We start from the raw sequence: 15,105 nt of genomic DNA, 5'->3' as shown, positions 1-15,105 counted from the left end.
GGCGGTGCATGTCGATACTTTGGAATAAGTTTAAAAGGGAAAAAAATTACTCTCCTAGAAATATCTGTTCTTAAAGAACAAACAATTATTGGAAAATTTGGGGGGACTTGAAACATTAGTATTTTTTCTTAATTTGCTAGAGGGCTTTTTTGACATCTCAATCATGAATGCTTTTACGCTGTGACTCCTATAGTGGCATGAGCTGTGACAATCGTCTCTTAGTGTCTCCATGGCAAGGAGTGACAACACTACACCTGCTCCCTGGGTTGCAGGTGCCAGCACCTTGGCCCGGCTTGCAACTGCAATATGCAGCTTCCCATGTGGCAAATAACCACAGCAGCCACTTACATCTGGAGTCTAAGACTAAGCCCATCTGCCACCCTGCCTAACACCTAACTATGTGGTTTCTTTATATATATATTTTTTTAAGATTTATTTTTATTTACACAAGAGCTGGGGTTCAGGCCAGAGTTGTGGGAAGGTGAGAGGATTCACCAGAGACAGAGCGGGGAGCAGAACATGCAGACAGTCCGAAGGCACTGCTGAGGGGAGCAGTGGGTGCGATAGGAGAGGTCTGCCGCGCCATGTGGGCACCCCCCTGGCTGGCCAGGAATCAAACCGGTGCTGTGGAGGCCGCAGACAGCTTCACAGCACAGTGCTCAACCAGCTGCGCCACCAGGGAGGCCCGGTTTCTTTATATTTTTAAAGAAAATATCTACAGGTAGAAAGTGAGCTTTATTATTCCTATTTACCTGGACTGCTTCATCTCTTTTGGAGAAATGACCTTGCCACCCCAACTGTTCTAAACTCACCATCTCTGTCCTTCAGGTATTTTCTGCCTACTCTGTTGAGACATCCATCATCCCCACAACTAACGCACTCAAAGGATCCTCAATTCCTCCTTCTGACCTCTCAGCTCAGGCCTTCCACTAGACCCTACCGATTCCATTCCAGCTCAGGCCTGTTTTCAGGCCACCATCCACAGTCTCACCCCGCTGGCTCCTCCCACCCTCAGGAACCCTGCATGGAACCAGTGACAGAACTGTCCAGCAACTGCTGACTTCTCCACGGAGAAGATTCTTATAACAGCATCCGCTGTGTTGAAGAAAAGGGCTGAGATTTCTCATGTTAACGTGGAGCCTCACATAACCTGAGCCCTGTGTCTTGCTCAGTCTCCTCCACATCTCTAGCGCACGGAGCTCCAACTTGGGGCTCCACCTTCCCATGTCTCCACTGCCCATCCCCACGTCTGTCAGCCCAGCTGCCTCCTCATACTCCCTGGTCTTCCAGGAATCTATTTGGGCAAATGACTGCAGTCAAGTCAGCAGTTTCTCTCATGTAAGCTGAATGATCCAAATTAGACCCTGAGTCGCCGGGCCTAACAGGGACACTGATGAGTTAGTAGCTTTCAGCTTTGTGGGAGGAAGGCCATTCTCAAAGGTTCTCTAAACTCTATAGTTACATCTAGTTTTTATCACACACTGGAAATAAAACACAGGAAAATAGAAATTTTAAATAAAACTCACGATTAATATCAAGCTGTTAAAGAGGTGCAGGATGGTAATGATAATTTTTAAAAACAGTTCATTACCTAAGAAAAAATAGAGACTACCCAATTTCTTTCCCATTAGGGCAACAGAAATTCAAATGAGAGTTTCAACTTAGAATGGCTAGGAGTTAATTATTTAGAGTATAGCAAGATAACTGCTAAATTATAATGTGCTCTTCCTAAGTGTTCTGAAGCCAGAGATGTTGCCCTACTTTTTTGACAGGTAAAAATAGTCGGGATCTGATATAACTCTATGAGAGGCAGTATAGCTTATGCCTTAAGTGCACAGAGTTCTGGGTTCAAATCCCAGCTCTGCCACTTTCCCCATCTGCGTGACCTTGGGCTAATGACTTAGGTCTTAGATAATGGTAATGACTGATCTGTTGTCTACTAATATGAGGATAATAATCATACTGATTTCATAGGATTACTGTGAGAATTCAGACTTGACTATAAAGCACAAAATAAGTACTCAAATATTTACTATTATTGCTATTATTTTGAAGAGTGAAAGGATCATACCATTAAGTCTTGTTAGAAATCCTCAGTGATTTCCCTGTCACAACAATGACTTAGAGGGTTTGGATGTAAAGATAATTACCTTTCAAAACTCACAAAAACTTGATTGAGGAAGGCTGTTATGAAGACTAAATGAGATAAAACATGGAGGACTTGGCACTGTGCCTGGCATCTAGTAAATGCTCAATAAATGGTAGTTATTTATACAGCAGCAGGTGGTTGGCAGAAGAAAGCAATTTTTTTTTTAGCACTGCCGCTCAAGATAAACCAAACTATTCCATTAATACCAATGAGGCAGCAACTTTTTAAATCACAGGTTACAATTCACACAGTGAGAACAGGCACATTAAAACTAAAGTGGTTCATGAAGACTTTTTTTAAAAATAAAAGGTAAACCCCTAAACCAGTTTTTAAGAACACAGTAGGTCGGGGGATTCATCAGTGTTTTCAGGCTGGTTTTAGGAAGCCAAGAACCACGTAAGTAACTAATCTCCATATAGGCCTAAAGCACACATTCTCCCCACCCCTGTTTTTCTCTTCCTTGGTCTCATCCCCTCTTTCTGCTGTCTTTCACTTCACTTACTCAAAGTTTCCTTTTAATTCGTGCAAATCTATGAGATGCCTTGGTTTTGTTCTAAAACGAGAAATGTCTGCGGTTCAGCTAAACTTTGAATAACCAGAGACCAAATAATTAACATGGGGAGTAACTCTGAAGATGACTTGCCACACCCCAACCTATACTTTTCAAAGTTGCCATGTGCACACAATCTTAAATAAAAATTTTAAGCCATATGAAACTCTCTTTGGATAATACAAAGTTGGTCCACATGTCCCTACATTGTCCTTTTCTAATAAATTGCCTTAACATATTTTCTACTTCTGAGAAGTAATCACATGGCATGGTGACAGAAACAGGGTGAGTCTCATCCAATATACTGAAATTGTTATCAAACAATCCATCAACAAATGTGGCTGGAGCACCTGTGGTGTGTCTGGCATTATCTCTGCACAATTCAGCAAATCCAACCCTTGAGAGCGTGATTGGTTGTGAACTCTGGACTGGCTAAGATCCATCACGACTCAAAGCTTCAGGATACATAAAGAACCAAAACTGGGAACAAAATTCCTCAGGAGCAATCATGTCTGAAGTTCAGCTGAACTTTGAATAACCAGAGACCAAGTAATTAAGACTACTCTTTGTGCAACTTGATGAAGCAAAAGAAAAGGAAACCAATATTCACACACACACACATCCTGGATCCCTGTTCTCTAATCTAACCTTAGCCTGCTCTTTGTCTCTCTAAATCCCCATTTCTTAGACAAATGTATCTACTTAAATGGATGATCATTCCAAAATCTTCATTTTCAACTTCGCTTTCTTCCACAAGTTTCAGAATCACACATACAACCTCCCTTTAGACATTTCTGAATGACTTATAGATATTTCAAACGCGTCTGAAATTGAACCTTGCTCTATTCCTCTTCATCCTGGCAGTGCTGTTTCCTGCTCCGAGCACCTATCAACATTTTATATGCTGCATAAATGATTCACTTATGTTCAATCACTCCCCTATCCCCGATGACATTGTGGCCACATCAGTGCAGAGATCTTTGTCAATTATGTCCACTTGCATTTTATGCAAGTTGTCTCTCCACGTGTGCCTAGAATGGTGTCTGGCATTCAGCAGACACTGATGAAGCAGATGTTAACGAAATGTTTGCTGAGTGAAAGAGCCTTCCCTCTCACTCCCCCAAAGCCCCTTCTCTGTGATGTCCTCAGCAGAAGGCGTCAGCAGCCAAACGTGGGGAATCCCTTCTAGGTCTCTGCCTCTCCACCTCCAATTAAGGACCCTGTGTTACCTCTCAGCCTGTTACTGCCCCCTCCTCACCACCCTGACACTATCCTCAAGAGCTGTCCCTGGGCATCGCTTACTCGAGTGGCTGAAAGCCACCACCAGAACTGCCCCCACCGCCCCACAGCTAGATGCTGAAATGCCAACTCAAGTTTACGTCCTGCATGAAAACATCCAGAGGGTCTCTTCTGCTCAAGGATAAACTCAGGAGCCTCCTTCGCACTAGCATCTGGACCCAAGCTGCACGTTTAGCCTCACCTTCTATCGACTCACCCCTTGGGTTTTCCCAGGGGGGCAGGAAACTGCTGTCCTGTTCCCCTCGGCATGGCCAATTCTAATCTCTCAAGATTCACAGTTTGGGGGTCAGTTCTTTAAGAACCTTTCTCTGACCTTCCAGGTTGGCCTAAATGTCATGGCTCTGTGTGTTCCCATAGCAACCAACTGAAGGCAAGGATATCAAAATCCGGGCAAACATTTGCAATTAACACTAAAGCCTTAAGCGTTAGTAAAGAGGAAAGGAAGGTTTATAAAAACCTTAGATAGGATCTCTTGGGTAGGTATTGATTTAAGCTCTTCTAGGAAGGAATCAGAAAAAAATCAAGTTACCTGTTTCCTAATTTCTGGCAAAGAAAAAAAACTTAGTGTTCTGTGAGAAAACTGTAAGCCAGCCAAGTGGCTGTTTTCCTAGCCCTGACTTGGTGTTTTGGGAGGCGTGACAGTGGTTTCTCATGTCCATCAGCCTTCCCCGCACATGGCCCTGAGGAACAATGAGGGCTGTGGCATCACATCACAGACTGAAGACTAAATATGCATTATTTGTTGGCTTTCTCATTTCCTCAATTATATCTGGCCAGCTATAGGGGGACAGCGAAGCTTCAGTCCACACAGCTCCATCCTGATTTGGCCTGTGTCCACCAAATCGTGTGGCACAGTAGCACTGCCTATTCCTGGCCCCCATGTCAGTCTCCTCTGGAACATGTGCACCCTAAATGAGATGGGGTGCTCTGGGCATAGGACACAGTAAGTCAGGCTTTTCTTTGGAAAGGAGGTTCAGTTTACTCATTAATTTTGGAAAAGAAAAAAAAAAAACAAGGAACAACTATTCAACCATTATATTTCCTTAAAAACATTCCTCCATAGCATTATCAATCTATATGCTCAAAAGTCCATGGTCCTACATGCTGTTAAACACAAGTGAAAGGAATGAGACATGTTCGCAGGCTCGTTGTAAAAATATTGCATTGGGAAACGCTGAGATAATCTACAATTATATCTTGTAAAGCAATTTCATTCATTCAGGAAATACATGATCAAGTCTCTCGCTTAAAGGCAAGTGCCTGGGTGTGGAAGCGACATCCTGTAACTCAACTGACCTTACCAAGATGTGGACTCTTTTGGCTATGAGGCCTGGCTAACAAAAAAGTGTAAGCCCAGTTGACTTTACATAATGAGCTTTTCTTTTACAAGCTTATAACTAACTCTTTGATGATTTGCGGGAGCTGAGTCTCCCAGGCATGTCTTGTGTACTGAGTACCCACAAAGGAAATTAGGTTATAAAACAGTGCCGACCATGGTCAGCTCTATACAGGGAGGGAGCACTGAGTAAAATGCACGTGAGAGAAAACTCAGGACAATTTGTGGTTGGAAAGAGACCGAGACAGTAAAAACTCAGAGTTGATTTAGAAGTTAGAGATTAAAAGTTCAATGGCCTGCATAAATTCTGGGGCCAGTTTCTGTTAAATTACTGCTTGGGGGGAGTCCTTTAACCTTGATTGCACTATGCCATAGGGCTACATCCTTGTGCATAGTCAAACCTCTCTTTGGTGGCTGCTAAATGCGTAAGGACTTGCTTGGCTCTGGAGCCAAGACTTGTGTCTTACTCCCAAAGATGTCCAAGAGAGGAGCTGAGTGCATGGGCACAGATGAGGGGTCTCAAGGATTCCCCTAAGTGCAGGTCCTCAAGCTGGACAGTCCAATCCCTTGCAGCGGTTCATATGGGAAGAGTCTCAGCAATCAAGTTCACACTGGAAAATGCAGAGAAGTTCCTCCAGAAAAATTGGACAGACTCTCTACTCCTCCTACTTTCCCGCCATGTCCTTTGAGATCTGCAAGTCTGCAAGGATAATCCTACCAGGGGGCTCTATGGACAAAAGTAACAAATTGCTGGGGAAATGAAGGTCTAAGCAAGAAAAAACTGAAGATGACAGAGCAATGTTGTAAAGTTATCGTATCATTTATGCTGCTTCTCTGCACAGATACTACCTGAGAACTTGCACATTTGTTCTTAGAGACAATAAAGATTGCACATTTTGGCGCCACTTTGCAATTTATAAAATCTGCAAAAGCATTTTGTTTCATAGCAGTGTTAAGGCAGGGAAACAGGACGTTTCCTTGCAGACAAAGAAACTGAGGCCCAAGTTGATACAATTTGCCTGACTCTCACCACTAGTGAGTGGCAGATCCAGAAATTAAAACTAATTCTTTTGATCTTAGAGCCTATACAGTTTCCACTAAAAACAAACAACAACAAAAAAAACAATTTTAAGGTCTTAAAAAAGGTTTCAAAAAAGAATAAGCATGTATGCCATATATAGCATGTATATTTCCATATGAATATATATATATATATATATATATATATATATGAAATACAAGCTTATTCTTGAAAAAACTTTAAGGCAAATAAGCAACTCAAGTTTAAAAATAAAATTATAAACTTCCATTTGTAAGGTACAACAACATAGCTTTTAACTGACATTATTGGCAAAAAAGGTTTTCTGGATGAGGCCCCTAAGTTTTTTATATTAAATGTTTCAGAAGAAAAAAATAAGCACATACACACGTCCCCATTAAACAGAACACAAAAAACAAAATTTATGCTTTTAAAAATGACTTGCTGTCTCCGGACCCAGTCGCCACTGTGCTGTTACAGCAAGCCCTGGAGCCGGGAGCTGAGGCCAGGAAGCCTTGCTCTGATAAACTCAAGAGTCAGACCCGTGTTGCTTTGCTTCTGCCCCCGGATCTTGGAGGTCCTTTCGGTTTGACAGATGCCCCTCATCTCACCTCCCTCTACCTGCTCTGCTCAGAATTATCTGCCTTTATATCTTGGTGCTTCAAGTCATCAAGGGAAAATAGAGAACAAACTTAGCAAAAGATTCAACTATAAAACAGACATGGACGTTGTCTATGTGAGTGTGCACAGTCACACGCACACACACCTAAGGGTGTCGCCTGTGTCGTCTTCATGCCTCCGTTGCTGCCTATATCATCAGGCAGGCATGAAGAAAATGATAGTTTTCATGAACTTGAGAACCGATAAGGAAAATGGAAAGAAGAGCTTGTGAGGTTTGGATTAAGAGACTTGCAGTGGATTCCAGGTTTGGAATCAAATTCTTGCAATGGGATTAAGTTTCCTCTTATTCTGAACAGATTAGTTGACTGGGTCTGATCCCAAATGTTTTCATCTGTAAAGGGGAATAAGTAACACTTCTGGGTGTAATTTGACAAATGAATGCTTCACACTATAGGAAGTACTCTAAAAGTTATTTCTTATTAAATCCAAAAGTTATGATACAAAGATAGCTATCCTCTCACTCACGCACACCCTCTCACACAAGAACAGTAAGACAGAGAACAAACTAAAAAGCCAACGAATAGATCTTACTTTCATCAACTTTAAAATTTTAATTTATAACCTTGTCTCATGTGGGTGACTGCTAAAATTTGAATTTCCAAATAAAAAGGGAATCAGATATAGTAAGAAAAGTCTTAAAAGGCATGCATCAAGCTTCACTAACAACTGATCAGCTTTTCCACAATGGAGAAAAATGTACATTTAGAATTTTTCATATTTATTCATATCTTAGTAACAAACACTATTATTTCCTCATTTACTTCCATAGAAGCTGCTTAAAATGTAAAAGCTAATTAAAATTGCTAGAAAATTCTTTGCTGCAGCAGTAGAGAAAAGCAGATTCTAGAAGTAGCTAACACGGGGGTTCTGATGCAACAGTGGATCCAGAAATAGGGGAATGGAGAGCCTTCCCTGTCTACCCCAGAAAGCCCCTCTCTACAGTGCTTCATTTTCACACACCACCTTACTCTGTTCACCAGTTCATGGGCCTAGGAGGGGAGGGCTTACATTGGAAGGTGAAAGGTGGTTATTAGGAAAGTGCCAGAGATTAATTTCACCTATCAATCTCCTACTGACTAAAGGGAAGGGGGGCGTTGAAAAATAATAAAGATTTTAATACTGCACAAATAAATTTTTCTCATTTGCTGGAAATTGACTTTCTATAAAATAATTCACTTTACATGGTTCACATTGGCAAACAGCCAGGACACGCCTCTCAACCACTGCTTCTCAGGGGCCCAGCGACTGGCTCAGAGGGGCCTGTGAGCTAGGTCTGGCCTAAGGATAGTCCACGGAGCTTTATCAGGACAAAAAAATCTCTTCTTAAGGGATACCTGGGAGCTGGCTCATCACCACAAGAGAATCCGCATAAGAACAGAGCAAGGTCAAACGATGGGGAAGAGGGACTGTGTTCTAACCACCTGGCTGAAGCGCTCGGCTGCCTGGAGGCCAAGTCCACGCTAGACATTCTGGGTCTGCGTGCAACAATGGGCTGCACGGGTATAAAAGCCAGTTCGTGTTGAAGTCTCTGTCACTCGCGACTGAGACACATGTCCTGAGAAAGATGAATTCCTATGATCCACTCAATATGGACTTTGGGGACTATTAAATAATGGAAAGTGTAAATAATGCAAAATCACCTAACATCAGCGAAATAGTGCGACATCAATCCCAGAATCCAAGAAGTAATTATTTGCTCAGCTTTTTCATCCCAGAACTAAGGGCACTGTCTTGCCATCTCCAGCAAAACGGACATGAAATGTTTGAGCCCTTTATGCTCAAGTCTTGGAAGCACCGATTCATCTCTTAGAAAACTGCCCTGAGAGGTAACCCTGCGGGCATCTTAATGTTGAATTTCTTACTGAACATTAAGTGTCAATGACACAATAAGACGTCTCCTAATAGCAACAAGTCTACACTTTCACCAGTCATAGTATTCAGCTTCAATAAAACCATCTGGCCCAAGTCTGCTGTTAATTAATTGCTGAGAGAGGGAGATGGAAAGCAGAAACAAACTAGACTGTTCCTCCTGGGGACGTGCACTTACTTGGACAGAAGCAAAAGTGAGGCTAAGAGAGAATCTCACATTTTTCATTTAATGACTCATTTGCACATCCTCAGTCAGAACAAAGGTTGAACTCAAAGTCAACCCTGGTGCCTAAAGCAGTTGTTAAATAAAATGCATGGCACACAACTTCAATCAAAGCCATGAACCTGATTATCAATATTCTATTTGCCCCAAACATGTATATTTATACAGCAAAACAGAAAATGTAGCAATGGTGTATTCCGTATGTGCCTGGTGAAATGCTTTTCCAAATCATGCAAATTTACGAGGACAGAATGATTTTTTTCTCAGTCTCACTGAAAAACAGACAAACAGCAACAACAAACCCCCCTTCATCAGTTGATCTCAGTTCACAATTTCACATTTTGCCCATTCAATACGTCTCAGTGAAAGAGCTCCAGACAGTAGTTTTAGATAAGGCATGATTACTGTTTGTCACGAACAGATGACATCAAAAAATAGCTTTAAGGAATTTTGCAATAATGCTATAGAGTTAACTGTGCAACTACATACTATGAAAAAAAAATGTGTAAAAGGAACACCCACATGAACATTTACCTTCCACTGCTCTCTTGAAGAACACTTTGCAGCTGCCACAGGTTACCACCCCATAATGACATCCTGAAGCCTCATCCCCACACACCAAACATATTTTGGAAGGTCTTGAGGATCCAGTAGAAACACTTCGTAAAGTAGAGCTGGGGAAAGAAATCAAGATTTAAGTAACTACACTGTGAAGGTACATTTGACACGCTGTTCAGCTTAGCTCAAAACATCATAATCACGGTCCCATAAATGAAAACCAGTTTCGTCTGTATGGTCACATATTACGGTGGCTTAGAGAATGAAGGTTCAAACTCCCCCAGTGGAATAATGCTATCAAGGATTCTGTGCAGCGAAGTCTCTTCTCAGTACAGAGAAACTGAGAAACAGGTGACCACATGCAAACTTTATTCTGCCTTTTCCAGTATTGAGAAATTTTACCAAAGGGAAAAAAAACTTTTTTTTTCTTTTACATTCTAGGTGGGCAGCGAGTAGCAGAATCCTGAGTCGAGTCATCGGGGAAGTATTTTTGGCATCAAAAACTATTAAAATACTTCTCAACTCTCTTCACCTGGACTCAGATTATATGTCTCAATTATGCCAGATTAAAAATCTTCCCTTTCCAAAACAATCCACTAATAAACAATTTAAAAAATTCTTGTCTTGTCTCGACTGCCAGCAATTTTACCCCTCCAAGCTCCTGCATTTTTTCTTGTTACCTTATACAGGTTTGCTCAAAGCACTTCATTCTGTGCCTGCTCAATGGAAAATTTCTAGGCAACCAGCTTTAGGGGCAAGTGCAGCCCTTCAAACAACAATCTTGAAGAAACGTTCTAAGGGGCCTCCCCAGTGGCGCAGTGGTTGAGCGCTGGGCTGTGAAGCTGCTTGCACAGCCTCTGCAGCGCTGGTTCGATCCCCGGCCGCCAGGTAAGGGTCCCACACAGCGCACAGACTTCTCCTGCCACCCGCTGCTTCCCTCAGCAGTGTACTTCATCGGTCTGCCTGTTCTGCTCCCCGCTCTGGCTCTGGTGAATTCTCTCACCCTCCTGTGCTTCTGACTGTACCCAGTGCTTGTATAAATAAATTAATTCATTAAAAAAAAGAAACATTCTAAGAAGATCCTTCTCAAGATCTCTCTCACCATCTCTGTTAGTGGCACATTCTGAACAAAATGCTTTACATTCTAATAAAGAATCATAGTTCGGCGACAGATGTGTACCCACAGCAAAGAGCTTGACTTTCCGCACCCACGGTCCGCAGACATTTAGTGAGTGTTCACTAAATGATGAACCCATAGTGATGAGACCCCCAACCTCTGACCCTGCCCTGGGGGCACCTGAACGCTCCTGCTTAGTGATGATGGCGGCATCACAAGGGTGGGCTCAGCCCTCCTGGCTGGGAAGGTGGGGACACCCCAGTCAGAGAGCAGGGCCCAAAGGGCGACACTGGAGTGAGTTTTGGATCCTGCGCAGGTGACACAGGAAGCAGAGTGTGCAGTGGCTCAGAGAAATGCTGGAGGGGCTGGGAAGACCAGCTGGGTGGACAGCGCCTGGCTGTCCCGGCTCCTGTCGCCCTGAGAAGCAGCAGACGCAGGGGCCTGCTCAGGGGCAGAGGGAAAGGGTGGGGTGGACACGTGCAGGCGATGATCTGTTTTTCAAATTAGCTACCCCGAGGTCATATTGCTTAGGTAATTAAAAAAATGGTTTTAAACGCTTTAACGACTCTCACTGAAAGGAGATGAAGGAAGGACTCAGTTGCCCAGAGCACTGTGGCATGACAGACTTTCTAGAAAATGACTTCTCAAACCCGGGACTGAAACCAAGTCTCCAGAGTTGTTTCTGCCTCTGAGAAAAGTGCCTTTTATTGTTTTTACTCTGTCCTTTGACTTCTTTATGGCATTCAAAACATTCCATTTCGACATCAGTGACTTCTTCAGTGCATTAGCCAGTAAAGCTCGATCCACATTCCATCCAACTCTCTTCCACGTCACAGGGAAAAGCCACGACTTTGTCAACATTTAGAACATAACCGAGTATCAGCATGAGGCTGCAACTGCTCTCTCACCGCCGGACGCGTGCATGGATGGTATTCACCGCCTGAAACTTAGGGGCCTTTCAGCTTTAGTCACTAGACTTCTCCTTTTCTAGCCAAACTCACTTACTTAGGGATGGCAAGTCTTGTGTCTAAGTACCACCCAAATGTGGGGGGTATCCAAGTGTTTATCTCCAGCCCACAGCCCTCCCCAGAATTTGAGACTCACTTTACCAGCCGCCCACAGGATGCTCCCTGAACGGGGCTGCTCTGCCCCTAACTTTCCACCTAAGTTAGTGGCAGCTGTCACAGGCTGAATTGTGTCCTATCCCCAATTCCCACGTTGAAATCCCAGCCCTGAGAACCCCAGAATGTGCCTTATTTGGGAATCGGTTCGGAGCAATGATATTAGAGAAGATGACTGTGGAGTGGGGGGGGGGCCCTCATCCAATGGGACTGGTGTCCTCATTTAAAAGAGGAGATGGGGGCCTCCATGTTTGCGCAGGCGGCTGAGCGCAGTGCTGTGAAGCTGTCTGCAGTCTCTGCAGTGCCAGTTTGATCTCTACCAACTGCGAAGATACCCACATGGTGCGGTAGACCTCTCCTGTCTCGCCCACTGCTCCCCTCAGCAGTGATTTTGTCAGTCTGCCTGTTCTGTTCCCCGCTCTGTCTCTGGTGAATCCTCTCATCCTCCTGCGCATCTGGCCTGTACCCCGGTTCTAGTATAATATAAAAGGGGAGATGGATCCAGACACATGGGGAGAGGACACGCGAGGATGAAGGCAGAGATGAAGGCAGCGATGTTTTCACAAGCCAAGCAATGCCCAGGGTTGCCAGAAGACTTCCAGAGATGGGAGAGATGCATAGGGCAGTTTCTCTCTCAGTCTTCAGGAGGATCTGCCCACAGTGTAACCTTGAAGCTCTACCCTCCGGAAATGTGGGGTGATAAATCCCTACAGTTCAAGTCTCCCTGGTTATGGTGCTGTTATGGCAGCCCCAGCAAACGCAGAGTGCCTTGGATTGCACCCTGAAGCCTTTCTTTCCTCATACCACTCACCCTATCTGTCCAATGAGATTCACTTCACTCTCACCAGAGAGCCATGATTTGACCACTTCCCATAACCTCTGCAGGACTCTTCTCCAACCCGTCAACACCACTTCCCCGAGACTGAAAAAAGCCTCCTACTTGCGCTTCCTCTGCTTGCTCCTTTCCTTCCCCTGTAGCCAGGATGATCCTCACTCACTCCTTTGCTCAAAGCCATCCAACAGCTTTCCTTCACACTTAGAGCAAAGTCAAGGTCATCCCTGTAGCCACAGGATGGCAGTCTGGTTCCTGACATATCTCTAACCTGATGCCTTATCTTCTCTGCTTCAGCAACACTGACCTCAGACACACCAGGGTGCTCCTACCCCAGGGCCTTTACACTTGCTGCTTGGTCTTCCCCCTGACATCTAACCCTCCTCCCTCGCCTCCTTAAATGCCACTTTCCTAGATACACACCCCTGACTGCTCTATTGACAAGTCTCTTTCCTCAGCGCCCTTGTCTCCTTTCTGCCTTATTTTTCTTCATAGCACCTATCATGTCTAACGTGTTGTCTAGTTTACTTTTTTACTCTGTTACTTAACGGCTCAACCACACAAGAAAGGAAGCTCAACAGAGCCCAAGACTTTCTCCTGTGTGACTTGCACTGTTACCCAAGAGCTTGGACTTGTCCCAGCCACACCGCAGGCTCCCAACTGCGCAAGTGGTGGCCTTCTCAGGAGAACCATCATGGCCAGCTTTGAAGCTCTACTGCCTCCTACAAAGGGAGGTGATGTGTTTTTGACTGTCTGAAGGATGATAAAGGCCACAGAGGCACTAAGTTCAGAGAAGGTGAAGAGAAAGTCTAGCATAAAAAAGGAAGCACTGTGCAGCCCAGATTTAAACAACCACGGTTCAATTACACAGTTAAGGCAAGCAAATGATTTTCCCTTCTGTTCACTAGCATCTTTCCATGACAAAACTGCCAAGCGGTCTCCAGGAGCCTCTCTGTAGCTCTCTGCCTCTTCAGTTTCTGTAAAGCTGTGCTGAGCTTGTTATCCTAAGGACAACTTCTCTATTTCGGGCAAGTTCTTATTTTCTTGACTGCCAGTTTTCTTCAGAGTCGCTGGTTCTTAGCCATCTTTACTCCTTTTTCTATATTCTACCTTTCAACAACCTCATCCACTGGCCTGGCCCAAGCAGCTTTCGGGTGACCGGCTTATCAACACTTCACATCCAGCTCCAACCTCTCCATCTTCCAAGTTTGTGTCTTCCTTCCCTATACAGAACTGCTCTTTGTTCTATTAGCTTCTGGAAGGGGATTGCCATCTGCTTATCATTCAGCTTCAAACCTTTCCTGTCAAGTCTAATCCACTACCAAGTCTTGCTCCTTCCTGCCTTGCATGCTCTCGCCTCCCTTCTCCTCACCCTGCTGTTGGGACTCTTCTTCAATCCCTTGTGAGTCCCTGAGGGTTCTCCCTGACTCCAGAGTCTCCTACCTCCAGTTCATTCTGCAGTGGGTGACAAATGAACTTTGCTGAGAAAGAGGCCTAACTGTTCTACTTCCCAGTTCATTAATCTCTGAGTGTCCCTCCCCAATGCCACCATGAATGGTAACCTTAGTAAAACAGGTCACTTAAGTGGTACTCCCTATTCACCCCTCCCCTGCAGGTGCTCACACTTCCCAGCCTCAGGAGTCCCACCCCACACCCCTGCGCAGGGCTGTGGACGCCACCATTAAGCAGCCAGCACTGCTCTCCCCACCTCTACTCCTGGCCACGCTGCCCATCCTTTGAGGGCCCCTGATGTTCACCCAGCAGGAAGGACCACTCCTGATTGATTTCAGCATTTTGCTAACCCCTCTCTGCAGCAGTCATCACTTTTAACTGGATATTAGTGACCTGTGCACACATCCTAGAGCCCCTGAGGGCAAAATCCTTGTCCTATACATCTCTGTGCTCCCGGCTGCCATTAGAATAGAGCTGGTTCTATTTATTGAACGAATGAAATTGCACTCCTAATCTCATTATAGTAGAACATAAATTTCCAAAAGGCGATTTTACAGAAACTAAATTAATGAGGCCAAGGTTATTGGTTCAATTCGCATGCGGTTCATTTCGTTTTGCACAGAGGGGAAAAAAATAACATCCAGGGACAGAGATGATTCTCAAAACACTGCCAGCTGTCTCACCAACACATGCGTTATTAGCACAGACGGCAGCCCACGGAGTGTGGATGGACAGGAAAACTAGTTTCCATTGATGCTCCATCATGTGGTTACATTTAAAACTGAAAGATGGCACACGGTTGGGAAGTCAGAGATCCAGTTTTGAGAAACTGGACATTAGCATATTCACCAGGTTGGGGAGAGAGGGAAGGAGCAGAAG

At 44.2% G+C, this 15,105-nt stretch overlaps 1 protein-coding gene across 2 annotated transcripts in view; it reads right to left on the bottom strand.

Moving 5' to 3' along the window:
* The window catches only part of NR3C2 (nuclear receptor subfamily 3 group C member 2), a gene marked incomplete at both ends in the record, with an annotated part of 287,239 nt that overhangs the window by 134,404 nt on the left and 137,730 nt on the right, over window positions 1-15,105 (bottom strand). For both annotated transcript variants that reach the window (XM_084246418.1, XM_084246419.1), the window contains one exon: window positions 9,681-9,820. In XM_084246418.1, coding sequence (XP_084102544.1) covers window positions 9,681-9,820 — 140 coding nt within the window. The remainder of the gene's footprint in view (window positions 1-9,680; window positions 9,821-15,105) is intronic.

Source organism: Talpa europaea (genome assembly GCF_964194135.1).
Source record: "Talpa europaea genome assembly, chromosome: 10".
Classification (NCBI taxonomy): Eukaryota; Metazoa; Chordata; class Mammalia; order Eulipotyphla; family Talpidae; genus Talpa; species Talpa europaea.
This window is presented reverse-complemented; position numbering and strand designations above follow the sequence as displayed.